Source organism: Colletes gigas, unplaced genomic scaffold (genome assembly GCF_013123115.1).
Source record: "Colletes gigas isolate AHSC1104 unplaced genomic scaffold, ASM1312311v1 Colletes_gigas_Sc00016, whole genome shotgun sequence".
Taxonomy (NCBI): domain Eukaryota; kingdom Metazoa; phylum Arthropoda; class Insecta; order Hymenoptera; family Colletidae; genus Colletes; species Colletes gigas.
In genome coordinates this window covers 3,667,734-3,694,669 of record NW_025106645.1, presented here as the reverse complement: position 1 = coordinate 3,694,669, position 26,936 = coordinate 3,667,734, and the positions used below count along the sequence as shown (strand labels likewise).

Below are 26,936 nucleotides of genomic sequence, written 5' to 3'. Positions count from 1 at the left end.
GTGGTCCGACGCACAAAAATAACAATTAAATTCAATTAAATTCAACGGGATATCGTTGAACGTCACCGATGATTTATGAGAAATCTCTCTCCGATGGTGTCATATATTTCTTTAACAATTATGATTATTTCTACGCCCAACGATGTTGCAAAACAACTGTTACGTTCGCTGCACAGCGTCAGAAGATATTCTTTACAGCCGTGTCGAAAGCTCCGCGCAATCCGCGACGATAAATATACGTTATCGATATTACTTTCCGAGTGGTGTCCACGATTCCCCGGACCATCTTCGTTTCCTCCTTTTTATCGTTTTGTTACTCCTTCTCATTGCCGTCGAGGGGAAAAGAATTTGTGTTCCACGGGCAGCCCCGGGGGCTGCGAGCACCGTTTCTATTCATCGAAAAAAATAAAGGCGTGCCCGATCGCGAGTCCCGATAGCCATGAATATTTTATCTGCATAATATCTCGTACACATTCAATCTCGTACGTTCACACGTACGCCCTTAACGCTTCTCCTTCTTTCGTTCTTTCCTGCTCGACCAGTCATTCAACCCCCGTGGAGCTCGTACGCTGCCAGAGACAAGTGTAAAACCATACCAGAGGATCGTATTAAAAAGCAAGAAAATTATAACATTTATTAACCCTTGAGTGGACTCTCAATCACAAATGAATTATTTTACTTAATGTTGGTTCTTATAAAAAAAAAAAGCAATCAACTAATGGAAGATCACATAAATTTTCAAATAATTATATTAAGGGTTAAACAAGCGATACTTTAGCAGTAATCGTGTTTTATAAAAATATTTCTCAATTTGGGAACGCGTCAAATATTCCGAAAGGGAACCAGCAAAAATTCTACCGTACACAACAAACCGCTTAGAACGTACCGCGATGAGCGATTTCGACGGCACAAATTTTTTCGAGTCGTCCAAATCCAATTTACCCATCGCGAACTTCCTCTAAAAACCGATTGGCCAATAGAGAGGGTCACCGAAAAACCGCGTGGCTTGTTGAAAATCACGGATCGCTTTCACGAAAAGCGCCATCGACGCGCGTTTATGGGGGCGACCTCGTTTTGCGCACGAACCTACTTCATTCGTAATATTAATTAATCCGTGTTAATTAATTCATGATTCAAATACAAATTTTACGGAAAAACCACCCCTTTGTCTACAAAGCCGCGTATTCTAACTATTTTTAAACTATATTATAATTAACTATAATCATAAATTATTATATTAATTATATTATTATATTATACTAATATAATTAATATAATCATAAAAATAACGTTACAGAATTCATAAATATTATTTGTTAACAATTTATGTTGAATTCAATTGATGTAATGATATGAATACATATACAGGGTGAGCACAAATTTTTCAGCCCCTTTCGATGGTCTGACAAAAAAATGTTCCCTATCGAAGTTAATCAGTATTTAATTCACAAGAAATTACAGCTGCTTAAATTTAAAAACAAATTGATTTTCGATAAAAAATTAAGATCAATGTTATAGTTTTAAATGAAACTAGGTATTTTTAACTTCATGCTTTTATTGTAAGTGAGTTTGTAAGATTGTTGAATTCGTCTATAATACTATGGAGTTAAAAATACCTAGTTTCATTCAAAAATGTAACAGCGATCTTAATTTCTTATCGAAAATCAATTTGTTTCTAAATTTAAGCAACTGCAATTTCTTGAAAGATCCTGAAAAATCGTGACTAATTTGTGCCTCACCCTGTATACCCTAATTAAAAGAAAAACTGCATTTTAACTGTCAACACAACGGATTCCAATAGAAATATGTGCAACGAATGTCGGTAAACCTAGCGTTAGAAAAGTAAAAAAAAAATTGAAGTACCTTGGAACGTTAAAGAAGAACAGTTTACTGTGTTTTACAGTTTTACGTTGCAAAAAATTTGCCAAAAACGAGTGTTACTCGCACGGTTTATACGAGTCTGTCCCCGCTGATGGCAATAAATGAACGAGGATGATCAGCAGAGTGCGGTTTCTTCGCACACAGCCGCGATTCGGGCACTCCCACAAACATGATCCTGTGGGATACGCGTAGAGGCTCGAGTGCTCGTCCCGCGTTGATTCACGCACCGCTAGTGTGGTACACGCACGCACGCACGCCACGAGCACAAGCGTTCGCCGCTTTGTCACGCGTGCGGTCGACTGTCTGCTCGTGCTTGTCTCTCGTCTCTCACCTAAGTTTATTGTTAGAGGGTTCGGCCGGCCGCGGACGTGCCACCAGGATTTAGTGCGTCTTGCACGGTCATACCGGTACCACGCGTCTTTCGATCGTTCCCCGAATCGATCCTCTCGAACAGTATCGTTCGAAATCGTTCGCGATATCAGTGATGAGTTTTCCAGTTTGGTGAATCCGGTGACAAGTGATACGATGCCAAATGGTACCGAAGGTAGAAGTGAAATCGCGAGCCGGAGGTTCGAGTAAATCATACTCATTTCGTTAAATTCTGTTTCCGTTCTCCTCTACCATTTCCATTTTGATTTGCTCGTCTATTCTCCATCGCGACACCGGCAGTAGGAAGTTTTAATTCCATTTCCCTCTTTTTCGTTCGCCGCAAAAAAACAGAGAAAAAAAAGAATCGCGATGTCCGCGACGGATATCGCGCGAAAGGGACTTCCGTTCTGTCGGATGACGGGGCGCTGCTTTCCACGGGACGCCGAATCGAGAATGAAAAACGTGAAATTAGGATTTCGAGGACATCGGAGTGCGCCGAACACGAAAAACCAATTGCTGGAGTGTACGTGAGAGCAGCCGGAGGGGGTTGAGCGGTATATAGAGGGATGACGACCTGTTTCGGCGGGGCGGCGCGCGACAGGGGAGTCAGGGCCAACGGGAGGGTGTGGGAGGGCAATGTAACAGTCATCCTTTGAGCAAACGCTATTGCGTCAAAATAGAAAATACCGAGCCTCGGGTATAAGTGAAATTTACGCGAGCAAAGCGTGCCAGCCACCATGACTATTGTTAACAAAGTCTCTTCTAATATTCTCTCTCAATACCAGACTATCAAATCGCTGCATCGATTTCGAGAGTGTCGTAAGATTCTTCCCCGTTGGATATCGAACCGATCGACGTTTGAAAGTATATAACCATCGCTCCATATTAACGCGGTGTATTCAACAAGTTTCCACGTTGCCGGAGGAACCACTCGTGGTATTATTTTTTTTTTTTACGCAAAGTATACGCCGACGGGGAACGAAGGGACACGCGACCCTCCAGATTTTTCGCGACGCTCGGTCTCGAGCGTTTTGCCACGTTTTAACGCCGTCTCTGGCCCCGGCATCCGCCGGCTAATACATCCTTAAACGTAGCCCACGCCACCATCCAGCACTCGTTCTCACTCTCTTTCATCTCCAAGGCTCTAATTAACTTTGGTAATTATGTGTACTCCCGGGCAGAAGGGCTTTGCGCACGTTCCGCTCGAAAGTGGGGGTGAGGGGGTGGAGAACGGAGGTTTTAAGGGGAACGATGCACGCGCGTGCGACCGGCACCGTGTCAGGCAAATTTTCGCTATAAATAGCGCGCGCGCGAGAGAGGAGATCTCGCGAGATTTGACAGCTCGTGACGAGCTACCGCTCCAACGGATGCCATTTCGCGAAAACGAGGGGTTCCCGCTTGTTCCTCGAGGATCTTTTTCACCGTAGCTGCCACGGAACGACGTTTATTCTAATATCAAAGGTAGCCGTGAGCCCGTCTCGAACAGCCTCCCCCGTCTTTTTATCGCTCGTACGTTCCCGGGAAACCCCGTGCTCCTAAGTGGACCGTGTACTTTCGGTTTTAAGCGCTACGATAAACGCGGACGCGTGTTGCGATCTTTTTATCATCTTTCTTCCAGTTTTATTACGTCCTCGTGAAAACGGAAAGCGCGCCGCGGCCAACAGAGACGGGCCAACAACTGTTTGCACATTGGATCCGAATTTACAACATTCAATATTCTTTTGGAGCTTCTTCAGACATATGCAGGCTCGCCAAAATATTCGAACGATGACATATTGCTGATTGAAATTGACACAAACCGTAAATTTGTGACGAAAGATGTTCATATGTGGATGAACATCTTTTTTAACACTTTACGGAAGCCGTCAATTTGACAGATGTCTGATTTCATATTTAAAATTGCAGAACGCGTAAATATTATTTTTTAACAACTTATGTTGAATTTGAACACTGGCATGAATGCATATTTTAATTAAAAGAAAAATCGTATTGTAAGGTAATCGTCAACATGAAAGGTATCAATAAATATACGTGCGATCAATGCCCGTAAATCTAGTGTTAACCCTTAAGTGGATTATTTGGGCAAGTTTAAACTAATAATTGTTTCAACTATTTGAAAATTTATGTAATTCTCCATTAATTTATTACTTTTCAAATGCTTTAAAGGAAAATTGATTTCCATTTACCAATTTGGTGAAAATCAACATTAAGTAAAATAATTCAGTTGTTGTACAACGTACACCGCACAGTACAGTAAATATTTTGAAATTGTAAATATCGCGTATGGGGAATATGCGAGAATAACATGGAATTTCATTGAAATCAAATAACACATACTCGAGTTGGAAAGTGTTCATTAGATTTAATAGCATATAGTAGAAGGTTAAAAATACATGACAGTACTATGAAGTTAAAAATACCTAGTTTAGTTTAAAAGTATAATAGTGGCCTTAATTTTTGATCGGAAAAAATTTGTTTTTAACTGCAATTTGTCGGTTGAATACTGATTAACTTCGATAGGAAACATTTTTTTCTCACACCATCGAAAGAAGCTGAAAAATCGTGGAGACCAATTTGTGTGTCATCCTGTATACCCTAATTAAAAGAAAAACTGCATTTTAATGCAACTGCCAACACAACGGATTACAATAAAAATATGCAAATAACACATATTCGAGTTAGAAAGACTTTATCAGATTTAATGGCATATAGTAGGTCACGAAAGTATTTGAACTGTAAGGGCAACCATCGTATTAATAATATTGCTCAGTTCATACACAGTTGGTCTAAGACAAACACTGTTCAAATCTTGCGTCGTAATTTATTTTAAATTGAATTTTTGCAAAATGAATCGGAAAAAGTCAGAAAGAGAACTGATAGTAAAATGGTACAAAGAAGGAAAATCTATGAATGAATAAACAGGAATAAATCCACTGTTCGCTATATTCTTACAAAATTGTAAGTCAAGACACGGTTTGTGTCAATTTCAATTATGAATATGTCACCAGTCGAACACTTCCATGAGCCTGTGTATCTCTCCAGAAAAATTTAATAGAAGCAATCCTATTTATATTATTTTCAAACGCATATTACGTTTCTATTTTGCACAAGTTTCCACAAAGTCGAAAAACGAATCTACGATTCGCATTCACGGTCCAACCATCGCAACGACATCGGACCAAAAACCAGCAGCCCCACATTATTATCGTTCAATTTCCGTTACAGTTTAGTTTCAATTAACTCCGTAACATTTGTGGTAAATTAAATTTAAACATACCCCGAACGTTCCCGCCATTTAATATTTAATATTAAAACATCCTGCTGCCTGGTTTACCTTTCGAGCAAAGAACAGCAACGTGCGTTTAACCTTTTCGCACTGCTGGACGAGATACTCGAATACACGCTTTTCGTGTAACGCGAACGGGTTAAATACCGATTCTTTATCCTTCAGAATATTTCGTTAGCTCCTGGTATCGGGTGTTCCATCGCTGCGAGATACCAACTCGATGGTGATGCGTTATTAAGAGATAAAAATGCAGTTAAAAACAATTGCCACGGGAAGACCGTTTCATCCTCGAAGAACTCCAGCGATGAAAGCTGCAAGATTCTCGGGTCTATCCAGCGGCTGTCGCCGGTGAATGCGTTCTTAAGTAAACGAGGTGTTATCGCGCAGCCCTTCCGCAGCCTGGGCCGTTGCGAAAACGTCACGCGTTAACACACCTATCGCAGCTTCCTCTTCTTATCCGCGGGTCTCGCGCTTATCTACGATCGTTTCGCGGGAACGAACCGAGCAGTCGTCGTAAATAAACCCCTGACCGCGCCCGTGGAGCGAAAAGCTTGGCCAAGTGCACGGAACGATCGAGTGCAAAGTGTTCGCTGAGATTCTGTGTTCGCGACGAGCCGACGAGTGAAAGCGTTCGAAAGTTTGACGGGTTCGGCGGTCTGCTGAAGTCTGCGTTACGTGTGAACAGGCCGCAGGGAAGGAAGGAAGGAAGGAAGGAAGGAAGAAAGGAAGGAAGGAAGGAAGGAAGGAAGGAAGGAAGGAAGGAAGGAAGGAAGCCGCCCGAGGAGGCGTTATTAAAGTTTCCCCCCGATCCGGGTGTAACGTTCGCGTTTACGTGGCCGGTACGAAAACTATGAGGCACGATGATGGGTCTAAGAATCGGTGGCCTGCCGAGTGAGAAAATGCTGGACTTCTGCCAAGAGCCGCGTCATGGTTGGACAGTGTTGCTGCTGTTATACTTGGGTGTCTGCTCCTTGCTGCCTATCGCCTGTTTCACCGGTTAGTATACTCGATATCGTCGCTTTCTACTTTTTATTTTCCTACCATCCACTGTTAGGTTCGGTGCACGTCGTAGCCAAGGATTTCATCTGTTTCATTCCATACGGAAACGTTGAATAAAATATCTGCTTGTGTTAAAAGTCTACGTTATGTTATTGGCCTCGCTAGGTTTTCGTGAGTGATTTTTTTCACGTCTCGTTGCACGCAGCCCTGATTCCGGTTACTCCATTAGCCGCGTCTGGCTCGTCAGAGTTTCAGCGTTCCAACGACGCGAACGTTCCCGATGTTTTTCCACGCTTTCCACGGGTAAAATTCAAGACGAAACATTCGACGTCTCCGTGTTCGATATCGGCATTTTTTCGTACGAATGATTATCCGCGTAGGCGCATTGAATAGAAACGCCGGCGAAATGGGAATAAACCCAACGACTCGTCGTTTCTCGTTGTTTCGTCGACGACGAAAAAGAACGGATCGACGACGACGCGCGATTCCTCAACGCGGAAACCGCGGAAAGTTCCCTGCATTTGTTTCTCGATATGAACTGTGACGGTCCCACCTGAGAAATGAACCGCCATGAATCACGACACGCTCATCGAGTCTGCCATGGTTTCAATTTTACCAAACTTTTCTCACAAATCGTCGGTCCGTGGCTAAGCGTCGTCGTCGCCGTCGCCGTCTCAGTCTTTAAAGAATTCTTTTAAACCCCCCTCCTCCACCTACTCGCCTTTCGCGACACGGCGTCAATTTTAGAACGAGCGAAAACTTTTTTTGTTCTTCACGAAATAAAAGCTACTTGCGTAACGATAACAAACGCGACAGGGAAATATTCATGGACTATCGTGCTCAAAGATTCGTCGGTTTTCTGTGAAAGAATGCTAGATATTATTTTTATTGCAATTTTTTATAAACTACTATACAATATACGAGCCAATCAATTTACTACTATCGCGAAATTATTTCTATATCAAATCGATCGAGCACGATCGAGCCAACTGTAAGAGCATCGAAATTCGTTGCTTTCTGAAATTGAAACGAGCATGAAGCTTCAAAATCCCAGCGTGCACGCAAACAAAGTTTGTTGCAAACGGTCACGGCGGTGGGAATTTCGATCGAGCGTCATTCGATCGATTAATTCGAACGAAGTATTGACGGTACGTTCTCATATTTTCCCCTCGAATCGGTTTTCCGGCGGAGCCAACAATTCGCGTCCCAGTCATCGAAATTCCCGTTCGTCGTCAATTAACTGTGTTTCGCGTTCCAATCTGACGCTCGATAATTAATGTAGAGAATTTTAATCAACATCGTGCCCGATCCGGTGAATTCGATTGAACGCGGACACGCGTTAACGAACTACGAGGGGCCTGGCGATTGGGAAACTCATCGTCACGGCGATAAGTTTGTCGTTCGAAAAGCTCGAACAACAGGAGGATCCCATTTTCGTGCCGCGAGACAATACGAGGCGCGTTTCTTTTAAAAATAGATCGATGAACGGCTTTCCATCGACGAAACTCGGATCTTCGCCGCGCTGGACGACGAATAAAGAACAAACTTAACGCCGAACGATACGAGTAACTTAAACGTTTCTTTCCTAAGGATATTTCTATTTTAAACCCAAAAATAATAAAATAATGAATAATAATTTATTCGATAATCTCGTTTAGGTAGAAGAGCGGGGCGGTGGTAGCACTTTGGACGTTTGTAATGGAAATTGCGAGTCGTATTAACAATTACCTCGTAATTGTCTGCGAAAACCAGACGACGGATTTGCGAAGCAGAATTACATTTCTGTCGCGATATTCCATTACACGAATGTCACTCTGGTACCCAGCGCTCTATCGCGGATCCTCGCCATTGTAGTTACTACGGGCGCTTTGTTGCAATTTTGACGATTTAGTCGTGCGGTCGACCGTAAAATTGAATTTTTACTTAAAAAGCCCGAGCGCGCTGCTTTGTTCCTTGAGAAATTGTCCCCGTTTGACGACCGTACCGTTCGTCGGCGCTTTCAATTGTTTGAAAATTACGTATCACGCTGCTGTTGTTTGTTTACTCGACTCCCCGTACCTCGCTGATAAACGATTCCCTTGTTCGTCGTTTAAGAGACGCGGGCATGAAAAATAAATTCACGGAATGCGACAAGGGTCGAGGGATAAGAAAAAGATTGTACTTTGATACGAACTCTTCCGACTCGAATAGTAGGACGAGGCCAATTTTGCCCTCGCTGGCAGAAATGCATGAATTATGCACTTGTTGAACGATCAGCCACTCGAGTGGATACTAAGCCCATTGACATTCAAAAATCTATTATATTGTTCCAATTTCTTTTGGAGCGTGAAATCATTCCCTTTTCGATAACAGACCAATTCACAGTCGATATCGTAACTTGATAGAAACTGGATGTATCCACGTTTTCGTTACTTTAAATCTCCTTTGAGATTCGAATGCTTCGATAAAAAACAGAACCTTGCTTCGCCTTTTCATCGACGTTTCCAAAGGTTAAATTATTTCAAAGGCGTCGAGAGCCTTCCAATTTGTCCAGATTTTGTTTTGTAAAAAGAGAGGAGGAATTAAGACCGCCTGTCTGTCTTCGTTTCCATGTTCTTTCGAGGAAACACTCGCTTTATGACACGCACGTGCTGCCATAAAGGTCTGCACACGGTCGAGCCAGCGCACACTAACGTGCTCGTACGGCTTCAGCAATCCCAAATGTGCCAGGCTGCATAAGTACTTCCGTTAAATCTGTGTCAGAGAGAACACGGACGACAATTTTTTCTTCGTCGCCGTACCCTTCGCGCCTCATACATCTCTAGCGTCCTAATCTGAATTCTTTTTCGTATCAAGCTGAGCACAATTAAAAGATACGATCCAATTAAAACGTTCGCATGTGCCCGGTAATTACGCCGATAGTAAACCTACGAGGATTTAATTAAATCGGAAGCTTGGTACAACCAGAAACTACCCTTCCTTTTAATTTCGATGCTTAAACGTGTTTTCACCGAAAAGGTAAACAAAAAAAGTTCGAACTCATTTTCAATGCTTTTTGTTGCATCCGCAATACCGTGTAAGATGTAATTTTTTAGTCCAGACAGATTTTAAGTCCAGCTCCCTTACATGTATGCTTTCAGTTTTTTAAAAATATTGTAGTAACAGACGTGTCAACAGAGTCGTGTTTTTTAATCTGAGGTTGTTATCGATTTGCTTTTACATGTGCATAGCAAAGAAATATTTGCAAATTTAATTTAATTTTTAGCAGATTTTGTTATTGTACGTGTTTGCTGTGAAAATATTTGTGAACGGAGCAGCGTACACGTATTGGCGGTAGCGAACAATCAAAATAGACACCGTTTTATTTATATAAATGCAATTTTTCTGACATTAAGTGAGATTGAAAATAACACGTTTGGATCATTGAAACGGTGTTACAAATTTTTGAACAACCATAACGAGATGACTGCACGGTTCAGAGTAAGTTCAGAGTTTTCCCGAAACACATAAAAGACGCAGATGTCGTGTACGTGCCAAGAAGAAAATACGATTTGCTACTTTGTATGTATCTCAAGTACAGGTTATTCGAGTTTATGTATCGATAACTGATTTGAAGTACAGCTTGTATCCTCCCTCGGTCTACAAAACGTTCGATCTTCCTTTTATATAAATTTTGATCGGAGAATTCAGATACCTTCCGATCGGGTAAGAAAAAAAATTCTCTTCCAGGAAGATGATTTCACAAATTGTTCAATAAGTAATAATCCGGTAGCAAGAGAAGCGCATCCTTCGTTCCTATTAGATTTAATCAATTTTCTACCAGCGTCGTATTTGACACGTGTGATCAAGCATTATCACGTTCGTTTTAGTTGACGATAATAAACTTTCATATAGATGGATTGGATCCCAGCTGCTCGAAATGGATCGTTCCTTCCGTAGCCTGCCAAAGAGAGGTAAAAATCTTTCGTGGATGATTGCCTGTGACGTGAACGCGTGTTCTCGACATGCACAATGCGTTAAAGATTCATATATGTTTGTAAGAATTATGTCGAAAAGGGGTATGTTTAGAGGAAAACTGGTTACTCGATATTGTCTGTAGCGTTTACACGCCCCCAGGCACGCGGTGTGCGATATTAATTGCTTTCTTGAACCGAGTGCCACATTCGAGCTAGTCCGCGAACTAAACATCTGGTTTCAACGGCGTAAACAGTTGCGTCCAAACCCGGCCTCGTCGTTCTCAAACGGGAACACTGAGCTAAAACAGTGTTCCAGCCTGACTGCACAAATAATCGTACGACTGTACGGACTCTTTTGACACGCGACTTCTTCAAACACCGTGTTCATTACTCGTCAGTTAGCTACGCGGAAGTTTCTTTCCGAGTGAAACTTTTATAAATTTTATTTTATATGGTTGAAATTCGATTCCAGTAGGACCACGTACAGGTTTTCGTTTAATGCGTCGAGATCACAGGAAATATGCAAATTGTCCTATTTACAAGTTTAATCATTTTTCAACGAAGTTTGGGGTTATGCAGCATCGTTTAAAATTCAGAAAAACCTAACGTGTTTTTACCATACCCCCTAACGGCACGCAACTGTAACTATTTATACGTAAATAATGGAAGAGTCACGTTCGCGAAACTCTTATCCTTGTCAGTTTAGGGAAATTAGTTTGGTAAAAAACTTTCGTACCGCTACATATTTAATTTTTTACCGGTTGCTCGTAAAAACTTCGCCGTATTAAATTTAATGCGTCACGCTGAGAAATTCAAGTGCATTCAAAATACGCGCGCGAGAACTTGTGGAACGCGGCTACGTCGAAAGTCGCGCATTACCGATGCTTTCAGAATATTTTACGCTGTTGCGCTATCGCAATTTGCATACGTACGAAATTTCGTGGAAAACCTACGGGTCCCAAGGAAAATTAACGGGGATACGCGCGCCCTAATATACACGTAACTTCTCATCTGCAAACACTATCCATCCATCTAGTACGACCCTTGCCATACTTTAGACTTTGCATCGTTCACGAAATTTTCTATGCGTCCTACAGTCAAATTCTGATTATCCGCCATATTCGAGACTGGGGCAATGTCAGATAATTGGACTATACTTAGATATGAATTGATAAAAATGATGAATATAAGCACAGACGAGGTATACGAGCAAATCTTACATCTAATGTATTTTTACGGCCCATTACCATTTTCGTGCCACTCGCAAATTTACCAGTAAGTTATAGAAATGAACACAGAAGGAAGTGAAGCACAAGATGAAATTACAGAAATTCTGTTTTTTGACGGAATGAAAGCTGTACGAGCTAGAATTGGGCATCGATCAATTAATTTCATTGGAAATATAAAATCATTAAATATGACCTAATTTCTAAATATTTTTTGCCAAAATACGCGTCGTTTGCATTTCGAAACAACAAAATCCTCCAATTTGTTCAGAAGTTGACGTTTTAAACATACGCATGCGGGAAAACATATCTGGCCTCAAACCAACTGTTCGGAAAAGAATTTTTTTCTCGAATGTGGGTAGGTTTTCGAGGGTATGTCTATTCACCAAAAATGATTGCAATTAACTCCTGCAACTAAAAATAATTTTTCCAGGATGATTTGAAATTTTTTTTTTCTTTCAGCACCTACCCCCTGGTCGATTTTTCTTAAAAATTCGTCTTCGATTTTTAATAATTTTGTTTCACGCCTTACAGAAAAGTTGTCTAATACTTTTTGATAGGCACCCATGGGCTCTACTTCAGAAAAAAGTTTCAATGAAATATATTCACTATTGTAGGAGTTATGACCGCTTGAAAATTGGACCATTTTTATGGGGTTTTTCTCATTTTCCGGGGTCAAGGATCAACTTTCTCAATATTGTTAAAATTTCTATATATTCTTAACCAAAATACGCGTTGTTTGCCGTTTGAAACATTAAAATCCTCCAATCCGTTCAGAAGTTATGACTTTTTAAAGATTCGCATGAAATTTCGGGGGTGCATTTCTGGCCTCACATTAGATTTTCGGTCAGGAATTTTTTTCTCGAAAGTACGAAGAATTTTGGGAGTATGTGTAATGACCAAAAATGATTGTAATCAACCTCTGCAACTGAAAATAATTTTTTTAGAACGATTTGAAAAATTTTTTTTTCGCCCAAAAATTTGTCCACCTACCCCCGTTGATTTTTCTTAAAAATTTGTTTTCGAGAAATAAAATATATAAAATTTCTACCCTCTATTCGTCAACTGTTTAGTATCAACATCACTGCTAGATGTTTGCGGCTGTGACTTGTTTGTTTATGTGAAATATAGGAATTCTACTGTATCAGATTATGTTCTGAAAGCGTTTTGATTCCTTCTCGAGAAAGATGAAATCAATGCGTTAACGAGCGGCTGCTCGTAGAAAATAATGAAACTTTCCGAACGTGAAAAATAATTTTGATAATGGCACAGGTACGCGCGTAGCGGAATGGCTGTAATATCAAATTACCGCGGGCAGGAAAGCAATTAACGTTACTGACTGGTCCCGACCTCGGGTCTTGAACCTTCAACCTCTTCTCCCTTAATCGCGCGCACGCATGCTTTGCATCGCGAGCTCGTACGCGGCACTTGAATTCCTTCCTTTTTACCCCACTCTCTCTCTCTCTCGGTTCTTTTTTCTTTATTTTTATTTTTATTTTTTTGTTCGAATCTCGAGCACGTCGTCTCGCGGCGTAAATTAACGCGACAAACAAACGGGCAACGGTTCGACGGCGTTTAATTGCAATGTTTGTCCATTGTCGCGACACGCTCGCGTGCTCGTTCGCGAGGCAAACGTTAGAGGATAATTTTGCGCGTACGATTTGCCAGCCTGTATGAATCCGGATAATTAGAGACTGGCGCATTAAATGGAGGGTAGAATTTCATGGATCGTCACGTGGATTTCCATAGTTTTGTGCCGGGGAAATCGAGCTCCAACGGCCCGTTATATAAAATTCCAATTGCGTGTAATGATATGCAAATTTCGGCGGTGGTGTTTTATCGAGGGTACCGTGACTCGTCGCGGTTGTATATGTATATTTTTACTCGTATATGTATAGCTGAACGATTAAACGATGCGTTGAGTCGAAAACCTGCAAGCTAAAATTTAATACCGGCCTGCTACGAGATGTAACCAATGTTTGTTAACGTCTGGTGACTCGAATCGACGAATAACTATCCCGGATGAAACTACTTCCTACCCATCTAGCGAAGTGCGCCACGGAGCTATAGTCACGCTACTGTCTGATAAAACAAAGCGATTACACGTTACGAAAAGAGACACGTTTCACCCACGACTCGGGGGATGACAATGGTCGAGAAGAACAAACCGCGCGAAACCGATCTTCTTCTGGAAACTCGTTGGCCGGGCCAGACTCCTCGAAAAGGAAGAGGGAGAAGGAAAGGGAGAAAGACTTGGTCCAAGCGCCCGGTAGTTACTTACGCTTAGGACAATTTACCTTAATTAATTAACCGGCGTTGCGACGGTCTGCTAATTTATGCTCATGAAATGATTCAGTGTTCTTTCTCGTTTCTTTCTCCGTTCTTCCGCGAGCCTCGTCTTTGTCCAGTCCCGTCGACGAGAAACGAAAATTTCGTCGGCTATATCACGGAGACAGACGGCCGAGCCGCTCTAATTAGAAGTCGTCCGGAACGTTTCGGATCGTACTCGAGAATCCGGGTGACCGGTCGCGGTCCGTTTCGCCATCTTCCCCGCGACGGGACCGCTTAAACGACTCGGCTCGATTGCCCCGGAATAAAATACGCGCCGGGTAGAATAGCGTCGTCGTCGTCGTTTTCAGCGTAGGGTCGTGTACTTGTTGCTCGTTTCGATGCGTGTTAATTTCCGGCGCGTTTTCGCGCCTTGTACCGCTCCCTCGCATTGTTCTCTTTCGGAGCTGTCGCATTCGCGAAGAATCGAGCCCTCTTGGCGTGCTCCACGCGTCAGACGACGCTCCAGCGACTCTCAAATCCGAAGATTTAATTCTCTTTTGAGTTCTCTTAGGTTTTTAGGAATTTACATTAGACTATCGAAAATTCCATCAAACGAAGACGAATTTATGTAAAATGATATTTCAGTATTTTTCAAGCCTTTCGAAAGTTCTGCAAGAGTCAATAACGTCCAGCTAAAAAGGATCCATCTCTATGGACACACAAGTTACCAAGAAGAATCAAGCCCTCTTGGCGTAATCCACACGTTAAGCAAAGCTCGAGGAACTCTCAAATAGGGGATTTAATCCTCTTTTGAGTTTTCTTGGGTTTCTTGGAATTTACATTAGACTATGGAAAATTCTATCAAACAAAGACGAATTTATGTAAAATGGCATTTCAGTATTTTTCAAGCTTTTCGAAAGTTGTCCAAGAGTCAATAACGTCCAACCAAATAGGATCCATCTCTATGGACACACAAGTTACCAAGAAGAATCAAGCCCTCTTGACGCGATCCACGCGTTAAGCATAGCTCGAGGAACTCTCAAATAGGGGATTTAATTCTCTTTTGAGTTCTCTTGGGTTTCTAGGAATTTACTTTAGACTACGGAAAATTCTATCAAACGAAGACGAATTTATGTAAAATGACATTTTGGCATTTTTCAAGCCTTTCGAAAGTTGTCCAAGAGTCAATAACGTCCAACCAAATAGGATCCATCTCTATGGACACACAAGTTACCAAGAAGAATCAAGCCCTCTTGGCGTAATCCACGCGTTAAGCAAAGCTCGAGGAACTCTCAAATAGGGGATTTAATCCTCTTTTGAGTTTTCTTGGGTTTCTTGGAATTTACATTAGATTATGGAAAATTCTATCAAACGAAGACGAATTTATGTAAAATGACTGTTACGTATGCCGAACGTTTCATTCCCCAATTTTTCCTTGCCACTTGCGTGCATTAGGAAACTAACCCTTGAAATGGGGTTCAATTCCGGCGAGATATAGAAGCCCGGTAACGAACGCATTTCCAAGAATACAGCAGCCGGTAATTAACGCAATTTGGAGAATACTGAATGCGGTAATTTCTAGTGTACATTTCAATCCGCCCCCACAGATTTTTGAGTATATAAACCCCGTGATTTCATTACTCTGGGGATCATAATCGTACCGTCACGTCTCTCGTTACGCGTATACGGTTTTGATAGTCAGTTGCATTTCGTGAGATCGGGCTACAGTACCCTGTCGTATCAATATCAAACCATATAGAATCCGTGAACCGGCATAAATTCTATTATCATTTTAGGTAAATATAATTATTCTTCGAACGCGACATAACATACACAAAACACTTGTATTTTACTTGTTGGTTTAAGAATATATCTAGTTTCATTATTAACTCGGAGTACCCAACTTCTTTAACCCATCATTATATAAAGTGATTATTATTACGATTATTATTAAAACGATCCCACAATAATATAACCTTACCGCTCGGGTTATATTATATTTAATAATTGAAAGTTACGAGGTCAATTAACGTATCCTGAATCCAAATAAGAACTTTTACAACCTAGTGGCTTCTCGATTACGCATCGAGTTGAGTCCACGCAATCTAATACCATCCTAGCGGTTCCCTGGTTACGTTCCCTCGCCCGCATCCTACAGCTCTCTGATTTCGCATCAGGTTCGTCTGTGATCCAACCTCCTAGCAGCTCCTCGATTACGCATCGAGTTCGTCTGCATCGTTATCAACAATCCTAGTGACTCCCCGATTTCGCATCGGGTTCGTCCGTGCACCTAACTAACAAATTGATACCATATTCCATACTCTCTGCACGCCCCTGGCTCGTAACATGACATTTTAGCATTTTTCAAGTCTTTCGAAAGTTGTCCAAGGGTCAATAACATCCAACTAAAAAGGATCCACCTCCATGGACACACAAGTTGCCAAGAAGAATCAAGCCCTCTTGACGTGAACCACGCGTTAAGCAAAGCTCGAGGAACACTCAAATCCGGGGATTTAATTCTCTTTTGAGTTCTCTTGGGTTTCTAGGAATTTACATTAGACTACGGAAAATTCCATCAAACGAAGACGAATTTATGTAAAATGGTATTTCAGTATTTTTCAAGTCTTTCGAAAGTTGTCCAAAAGTCAATAACGCCCAGCTAAAAAGGATCTATCTCCATGGACACACAAGTTACCAAGAAGAATCAAGCCCTCTTGACGTGAACCACGCATTAAGCAAAGCTCGAGGAACACTTAAATGGGGGATTTAATTCCCTTTTGAATTCTCTTGGATTTCTTGGAATTTACATTAGACTACGGAAAATTCCATCAAACGAAGACAAATTTATGTAAAATGGCATTCCAGTATTTTTCAAGTCTTTCGAAAGTTGTCCAAGGGTCAATAACATCCAACTAAAAAGGATCCATCTCTATGGGTACGCAAGTTACCAAGATTTAATACGACCGTGTCACGGCCAAGTGATTTTAATATCCCCGAAAGCAGAGGTACAAGAAGTTTTGTTTGCAGTTACACGCGTCCCCGTGAACGTCCAATCTCGTTAATGAAACGCCGTTAGAGAAATTCGCGGCGTTATGTTAGATGGAATCAAACTAGCCACAGATTGCGTCCGAGATAGAATAACAACGGAGAGGAGTTTCGTTTAGGACGGTTTAATTCGACGTGCAAATCCGAGAAACGATACGGAAGGGACAGACTTCATTCCGCGGTGTTTTCTTTGAATTTAGCTACGCAGTCGGTTCGAATATCCGATCATAGAGCTTTTTGTAATTTCGAACTCCGCATAGAACGTGGAATACTCTTCCATTGAAGTCTCGCTCGTGTCTCTGAATTTGTGTATTTCGGTTGGGCATTTTTCCAAACTCGTTTCAAGTTTCCTCGGCCCGAAGCGTCGATGGTTAGTTGTAAAACGTTCAGAATCGGATTCGAACCGTCTAATTGCGAATTAAAACTCCCGCGCGGCTGGTCGGGAGCGAAAATCTTCGGTCGGGCCACGCCGAGGTGCTCTTCCTTGCAAATTCCGCCTTAGAAGCAACCGTACGGATAGGATTTCTCGTTCAGGCAGTTAGAAACCGTTTGCCGGAGTTTCAAGTGCCAACGAAACTTGAGCGGGAGTTCGCGTTCGCGTTCTCGGGTCCGTTTATGGTTTCACGGATTTACACGAGCTCCGATCCGCAGCCAATTTCGGGCGAATTTTCGAAGCGACGCGGAGAAGCCTCGGTTAGCCATATTTTTTTGCGCGCGTCTCAACGCTGGGGACGCCTTCTTGCAACGGAACGCTCGACTCACCGAATTTTTCTCGCATTAACGACCCTCAAGATAAATGATCTTTTTTTCCGGGAGAGCGTCGCGCGCGCGCGTCGTCGAAAAACGCGAGCCGTCGATGTACATTCGTTAAATTCATGTCGTTATATAAATTGTTGTCTTGCCGGGGGCAAAAAACGTGGCCGCAAGTGTCGCTCGCCTACAATTTCGCGACGGTTAAAAACGCCCTCGAAAAAAGAAAGCCGACGCTGGGCGAAGGGTGGGCGATGCCTTTGATTAATATCGCAGTAAAAATTCCCGTTAACGAGCGTCTTAATGACAAGATAATTAAAACAACACCGGGAATTTCTGGGACGTCGTACACATTTAACGGCTGTTGCACGACAAAAGAGTTAAAAGGTTAATAAATGACGTCGCTCACCGCCAGATTATCTACGATGACGTGAATTTCTAATGTTCCTTTTGAAAGTGGAACAAGAACGCTATGCTGTTATGGCGAGTAACAGCTAAAATAATGAAATAAAAAAAAAAAGTCGGTTAAATGAAATCTTAGCATTTCGTTGAATTTGACATTGATTTTAAAGAAAGAAACGAGAAGAGTGAAAGAGTGAAAAAATCGTGAGCTATTTATCGCGTAGAGTTCCGCAGGATCCCATTTTCTTCATTGAAAAATAATTCTTTTGCAAAATTTTACATAATTTCGGGCGTACATCGTGGAAACTGGAAAAATTGTACCCTTCATAGCTTTATCTTTCACGTTCCTCTCTGAATTCGTTTCTGGAAAATGAAATGCGTTAAATTTGCGCTTAAATGCATTCATTCGCGTTATAAAACGTTCATATTTAATTAATCCAGCTTTTAAATCTCTAGGGTTGGCCTCTACAGACCCAGTTCCCAAACTCGCCCTTTTAAATAGTGTTATTCCCCCGCAAACTAGCTTCGATTTAATCGGTTTGTTTATCATGCGATACAAATACATGGTATTTTGAAATGCATATTTGCGAGAAACGTGCACGGGAATCGTAACGGCAAAATATTGTTCGGTCAGGTTTTCGGTCAGTTATCTGTTACGTATTTCCATATTAAATTTATCCGTTCCGGTGAATAAAAATTATCGAATTAAACTTTCCGCGCTGCGTGCACGTCGACGCTATCGCGCGACACGAACGGAGGACAATGCAATTATCGTTACCGTCGAAAAATATCGTTCGCGCGGCGGGGAAACATTTTTCTACGGATCAACCGTGCGCGGTCGCCTCGCTTCCCATTTTCGTTCGATCAATTCTTTCTACACGTGTTCCGGTCCCGGATTACGCGCCGTAAAACGGAACGCGTATGCCTATCGGCCGCGCCTATCGACTTTCACGATCGTTCGCGCAATTAAAACGAATTCTCGCGGCCGTAATAACGATCCTCGCGTTCCGACCGTACACGGAATTCCGCGTGTCCCGCACGCATCACGCCACCGGGGAAATTCCGATGCGACGTTAGGTCGAATGGCATGCTGGAAAATAGGAAACTCGTGCTTATCGTCGTGGAATTCGGTGACGTTAATGGAGGAACCTTTTATAGAGACGAATCGTCGGGTCTCATTGGACGAAGTAAGCCTCCTCCAATTCTTCGACAACTTTCCAAATTGCTCGTTCAACGGGAACCCGACTACTTCAATTTGAAGAGTAGCTTCCATTTCTCAATAAATTTTTAAGCTGATATTCTGGCGTGAACCTTTGAATTTGAGAAATGTCTGCAAAACCTGATACCTGAACTCTTAATATTAACAAAGTTAAAGAACTGTGCTCTTGACATCCCAAAATCTACTTGACCATTTGGGTTAAAATTGCAGATGCACATTCAGTACATATACAAACCCAAAATTGTTACTTTATATTTCTCTAGGGCCCAAAATTAAAAATAAGCAGAGCAGAGTTCCCGATGGTTTAATTATTCCTTCGAGCATCGGTAATTTTTTCGAAATATTTCCCAACGTCGAACAATTCCACGGGAGAAAATTATTAGATTCCTCGTTGCCGAGTTTCTGTCTCTTGTCTTCCCCGTTTTCGGAATAATACATTAGGAGCTGGCTGCACAATGATCAAATTATCCGAACAACAGGCATCGTAATGGAATAATACCCGCGGTAATTACATTGTGCAACTAATTGGAGGGATGTGCTTCGCACTTTGGTCGGGCTCGGTATTATCCTTGCGCGAAGCGTTTCCTTTTGGAACGCGCTCCGCCGTCGACGGCCAGAAATAAATTATTTGGAATGCGTCCTCGTCATATGGCTTTCACGAGCAAGTTACACTTGGCGCCGTGCATCGGATCTTTTTTCGTTTTGCGACTTCCGCTTTCTGGGCTTCAGAAACTAATCTCACAAAGGTTTACAAATAAACGCCGGGCTAGCGTTCTTCCTCTCTGTTTTCTCCCATCTGTCTTCCACCGCGTCACTAATTTTACATATCGCCCCGTGCGCTCTTCAACTACATTTCGCGACAATACAACAACCCATCCCTGGATTCTTTCAGCCTCGATAACGCGTACAAAGATTTTTTCTATAGCCGCGAAAAAGTGTCAAGCGCAATTTTCCATGTATTTTATTAAAATTAAATTACCGAGCAATCTAGGACGTTTTTATTTTAAAAGTTTCCACCTCGAAGGATTAAACGAAACTCTGCCTTTTCCTCTTTGTTCTTTCGCGACGACGTTCGCTGCGTTGCATGTCAATCGAGTTCTACGGCCTTGAAATCTACATTAGACATCGAGGGGTCAATTGTCGTTAATGGCTCCCTGCACTGCGAACAAGTAATTCTATGGAGGAACATAACCAAGGGTACTTCTTTGAACCCTCCCTGTAATTTATCTTCAATTTAACTCTCTATTAGATGCATCCATCTTAATCTACGTTTAAACGAAACCGATAATCACTTCGCTCGACGACTTTCCTTCGGAAGGAAAAAGCATAATGAACTATACAAGAAACTCTGAATTGCTTACGCGTCTAGATACTGTACGTAATAACCTTACATTAATTAAATAAAAAGTTCGACAGAGTTAAATTCGATGCAAAGATCCCTGCTCAGTGTTTTAAAAGGGTTTATTGTTTCGATGATTCGATAATTTTTCCGATAACTATTATATAATATATTTCCCGGATCGTTTTATTATCGCTCGCGGTCGTTTATTCGTTTCCTGCGGAACACTAATTAAAATCTGCCGGCGAGCCGTCGATTTGGATGCCTAAGTCGGCAGTGTATAATTAATTTTATTGAAATCGAGCACAATTGGGCGCCCTGACCACGCCCGGCGCGGGGGACAATATAAAAGTTAGGATCGCGAAAATCGATTCGGCGGGGGTTGGGCGGCGCCAGTACGGAACAAAATATCGGTCGAAACGCGAGCGGAGACGAGATTGAACTTTCGACCCGGTCTCTCGCCGACGCTTCAGCCCCGACAGCCTCGCACTTGGTGCAAATTGCGAACTTTGATGCTCTCCTCTTCTGCTCAGCTTTTTCAATAAACCGTGGAAACGCGAGAGGAGAGAAAATTGCCCGTTCTACGTGAAAGGGCGCCGGAAAAAAACCATTCGCGGAACGCGATAGTTTCTCCAAGCGTTATCCGGTCTGCGGGGAAGGGGCGGTGACCAGACCACCATCGCACACTGCCTCGAAAACCTTTCCGAGAAAACGAGAACGAAAAGGACGATGTTCATCCGTCTCACTCTGCCAGTAAGAATAGGATACACTGTGTTCAGGTTGGATACACTGTGTTTGGGATTGGATACACTGTGTTCAGGTGAGTACCATGTGTTCACGAGAAGAAGGCACAGCGTGTTTACATCCCCACTCTTGCTGCAGTCCGCTGATTGGCTGTCACCGATCTTCGTCACCGTTTTCGATCAATGCCTGTGAGTGATGTTATGTGTGAGGGATGTAAACACGCCGTGCCTTCTTCTCGTGGACACATGGTACTCATATGTGAGCCTGCATGGGACTGAGCCAGAAGCTGGTGACTCCGCCTCCTCGTGGCCCCCGCTGGAAACGCTTCGCCAGCGATCCTCTCTTGGGCATGCCCAGGAGGGCCCGTCGGGGAAGTGGCTGAGAGACTCACTTTCCCGAAATGGGGACGGTCCAACCCCTCCGATGATCTTGAAAGGGTGAAGGGGGGGTATTTCTAAGCCCATATGCGTACTATCCAGAGATGACTTGTTGGCTAGGCACCAACAAACTAAACGGGGCAAGGGCAAGGAGAGAAGGTCTACGCGCCGCCTTATTCCCACCATAGAGGCCCGCTCTGACGTCAGGCTACATAGTAGTAGGGTCTCCATAACCACAAGAGATACACTTTTGTTCTATTCATGGCTAGTATTTTGAATGCCTCACAGTCTTGCCCTATCCTACTCTGTTCCTATACGTTTCGTTTGCGTCCTTTGTCACGCGATGGAATTGTAGTTGTGAGCGACTTAGCCAATAATGACAATGCGTGTGAGAGACAATCAAGTCATCGCTGTATAGTACAAGACCTTGCATATTTCCCCTGGCAATGGTTTAACGCCCTAACACCGGTATAGGCGAAAGCCCAGGCACGATACAGCCCGCCACAGGCGCTAAATAAGCTGACAGACATTCACTGCCAGTAAGAATAACTCGAGAACAAATTCTTTACTGTCAAATGTGGTTTGGATTTAAGAGGGTTGATCGAATATACCTGTGTGTCGCGTGGTGACGAGCGACCTACGCTTTTCTTGCCCGGATTCCTGCATTCGCGTTTCCTGGGCACGAGTGGGCGAACTTCCGGCCGCCGCGGAACGAAAAATTAAGTCGTTAAAGTAGGTCGGTTAATTACGAAACTTCGTCGACCGGCCGAACTGGCTTACGATTTTAAAACTGATTCGTACTCGCGGCACAAGACGGACTTCGTTCGAAGGAATTATGAAGGAATTAATAGTTGGCTGACTGGGAACGACGTACAGGTGTTACAAACTATTGCTTAGAGTAACGACAAATAAAGGCGATGGATCGAAATTGCAATTTCTACGTAAGACTCCAAATATCGTTAAAACATTAGCACGTAGTATGGAAGCTTCGGGGAGGTTATCCGCCTATTTTTTTTACGATATCGCGCTTTTGCGCGATAAGGCTCGTATCGGAAAAGGCGTCATTTCTCAAATCGATCGTCGCTCATTTATTTTACCGGGCGAAAAAATTCACCTGTACCCGGAAAGTTGTTTCGACGTTGAGATATCGTGTTCCGTCATTCTGACGGGCAGGAACCGGCCTCTGAACGGACCGTTAGGCAAATAGAAAAAATAGACTGTACCCGGTCGAGTGATTTCTTCTCTTTAGAAGTGCGGCTAGCAGTACCGTGCTTTCCACCCACGAAACTCAGAAAGCTTTCTCGCCTTTCCCGCATTTTTCAAGTTTCCCGGCTGACCTGCTCGGTTTTTCTCACCCTCGTGCACCATTCTCGGCCCTTCTTTTTGCCCTTTACCCACCTTCGTTCCGCGCTCCCCCGTCCCTTTAACCTCGTATCCTTTTGCCTTGGCTTTTTTCCACGCCGAGACAAACGTTATCATAATTTCCCGACGACCACGCGCGGCGGTTCCGGCCACACACGCTCTCCAGCGCGGGGCCGAGTCGTTTAATTTTATTATTTGAAATACCGAGGGTTACTACGACCGTCTCGAGTTAGCCTTTTTCCTTGCCAACTGAATTACGAACGAACGCTAAAATCGTGCTGCCCGTACTTGCAGAATCTATTGTGATTTTAATAGCAGGCGATCACCTCCATCGTCTTTCCTCGGATCCACCTCCGACGAAGCAAACAAAGTGGTAGAAACTTTGCGATAGAAATACCGCGGGGATGCTATCCGATAAATTTGATATCGTTTTGACGAACGAGTTCCCATCGATTCGAGCAATAATAAGCGCCTGGCGACATTGCGCGCGAACATTGCGGGTGTTTCCCGGTCTCGGCGGCCGAGGAAACCGTTTCCGTATTCGAGTGGCTCGGCTAGAATTTTTCTCGAGCGATCGGCGAACTTCCTGGATATCGTTTACGATCTTAAGCCGCCGTAGTTAGGAAACGGAGTTACCAGCGAGATGGAGGAAGTTCCATTGTTTCGCGCGCGCGTGCGTCTCGAACGGTGCGCGACCACGTCTCCCTTAAGCGCCATTTCGGATAACGGGTTACTAAGCAGAGTCGGGCAAACCGTTATTTTAATACGAAACGAACAACAAAAATCTTCGTATAATTTCAACGGTGTCACTAAAAAAACCGAAAAAGTAGTTTGGAACATAAATCGGATTTCCTACACTTAGACTACAGTTACATCAACTATAGTAAAATCTACAAATTACAGGACTTCTTCCAACAAGTACCTCACCAAGACAGATTGAATAATTCTATCAGGACTGAGAATTGGACACTCAAGGATTACCCATGAATACTATAAACATGAATCTACTGCATAATTGCCAAAGATTTACTGTGCAAATTGGAAAATATGGACTCCAATCCAGAAACATCGTTGACTTCAGAGGATCACATCAGGAACACCTTGAACTATCTGAGAGAAATCCAATTATGTATTAAAATTTAGTAAAATGAAAAATAAAGATTATAGTAACGAATAATTGATTGTATTTTCTATTAAACGAATGCTAGATCAAATGTACCTATCTAAAATAGTAGTGCATACTATGTAGTACGTATAATTGAAATATATTGGAGCAGTTCGATTTTTTCGAGTATTTGAACAGCTCGAGGCCAGAGATGTGCGCTCAACAACGCTTGGTATTCGGTCGTTCATCGCGACCTCGTGTGGTCGACGATTCCCTTCCTCCCCCTGCCCTGGACGAAGTTCCAAATTGTAGGAATCGAGGAAAAAGAGAGGCACGGGATTCGAACACCCACGATCTTTGGATTACTGGCCAGCCATCCTACTCGCCTCGCCATCGCCCCAACGCCACCATTCTGTAATTGTGGATTCCTTTTCTGTGGGCATTGGGGATCTCCGATTTCACACTATAATACACAGGAGTAACGCTACTAAAACCTGGTTCGCTACTAAAAAATATTCTTTGATAATTTACTTCAAACTCCAGCAAGAATTCGACCCGACTTTAACTTAGAATGTTCACTCTATCTCGAGCGTGGTATCAAATTAATACCATCGATAGTATCGGTTTCGATTTAATTGCGGGCAGGGAGGCAGCACCGGAGCCTAGATTTGCGACGGGAACGGCTTCTGTTCGTTTTCGTTTGTTCGATCATCTCGCTGTCCGTCCGCGACAATTAACCGCGTTTCCGCTTTAAGCGTTGTTACTGCATTCGCAGTGAAAACGCCGGCTGACAGCGTCCTGGAGTGCATCCATTACCTCTGGGCGCTGTTACCAGCGTCTAACTGCACGTATCCGTGCCCATGCACACGGAAATCTCGCGCCCTCGAACCACACACGGACACGATAGCGTACGTGTGAATGCATCATATGTAAATACACGGGGAACTGGATACCGTAGACGCGCGGTTTACGGAAGCTTGCGCCTCGATGGAAACTTCGACGCTAGGAAGCTGCCTAGATGGCTGCGCGTTGGACCGCGTTTCGATGCGTCATAAGGATTTCCGAACCAGTAAAGGATTGTCCCTATTCCACGCAGATAGCAACATTAGTCCTGTGGTACATTTCGGCGTTTATAATCAACCTTCGTAATGCTCGCAACTAGCAATCTTTATCGTCCACTCGATCCTAGACTCGTGTACCTTCTTACAGTAGCTAATGAAAGTATTCGAACGCACATTAAACATGTATGTTAAGCTAAAATGTTTAAAACAATATGGTACATCTATAGCAAGGGGGAAGTCTCAGGATTGTTTATTAGAAAATAATCCAACTCCAATACTCCAAAATTACTGATGTGTATTCGCATATCTCAACTATGAATGTAAACAGTAGCGCCAAATTTAAACGACAAATATTCTTTTGATTCTAAATCGTGTCCTGAGAAAGAGTAACAGAAAGAGAAACAAATACTAAAATTAAGTCTACGATACATTACATAATAAAGAAATCACAAACCCAAGGAATCACTGCAAACAAGGCTCGTTTGACACCTGCATGCATGTTTAATGTGTTAAAGGTCGTAAATCTAAGCGTTCGAATACTTTCGTTAGCCACTGTATGTGTATATTGTACGGTTAGAACGAACAAACGACTTTGTCGATAATATGCGAGGTCTGGACACGAACGGAGGAAACAAAGGGGTTGCTTCTGGCTGGCCATCTTACCCTGATCTGGCACGAATTTCTACAACAATGTGTACACACCGACGACTATACTTTGCGCGAAGAGCGTCATTTCCGCTTAACTATCCGGCGAGGCGACTGTTTGTCGATCGGAATCCCGTGTCTATTGTTATCAGGAACTGTTATTATATTACGGGATGTGTACTGTCTTGAAATTACTCGACGCTATAACGGGATATATAGGGTTCTACGGTTATGTCGATAGCAGTGGCCTAGTTCCGCGAACAATGGACCAACCCCACTTACGGTTCTCTCCGTCTCTCCTATGATAATTAAAATTGTATTAACGATTACATCGGCGAGCGAAGCGGTAACTCGATTCCGCGTCTTTTCTCTCGCGCAAAGGCGAACAGTATCCGCGATAGAAGCATTTCTCGCGTAGTTTCGCCCGACCGAATTGTCTCTATTGATTCTCTGACGTTTTTATCTTACCCGACGGATATGCCCTTTGTTCGCCGTTACAACGGGTGAAAATTTTCCTTTCGCGGTGTAATTGAAATTTCATTGTTTTCGCCTCTCAACCGCAGTCGAACGGATCGCATTTTCGAAATGGAATTTAAAAATTTCTCCCCGAGCTTTTCCACCTTTTCGTTTTTCGTTCCCGCGGCGCGTCGTGTCGACTTTCAAAGCCGCCCGTTTGAATCGCCACGGCGAGAAATTAAACGCGAAAGAGGTTTATTATAGAGGGTAGCGCGAACGGAACGGACGGCTAACGAAAGCAGGGTTAACTCGGTGTTATGTCGCGATACTTTTTCAGTCGTCCGCGAACAGGACCAGACACACGCGCGTTTCGTTTCGGAAACAGGACACGTAGCTCAGAAACAAAACGCCCGCGAACGCAACTTTACACCGGTCGTTCGCGTTGCACCGACGTATAGAGTCAA

General features: G+C 43.0%; 1 protein-coding gene across 1 annotated transcript in view; it reads left to right on the top strand.

Moving 5' to 3' along the window:
* Positions 1-6,396: 6,396 nt before the first annotated feature.
* Positions 6,397-26,936, top strand: part of LOC122400154 (hemicentin-1-like) — a 110,167-nt gene continuing 89,627 nt past the window's right edge. Inside the window, exon 1 of the mRNA XM_043401448.1 lies at positions 6,397-6,532. Coding sequence (XP_043257383.1) covers positions 6,397-6,532 — 136 coding nt within the window. The remainder of the gene's footprint in view (positions 6,533-26,936) is intronic.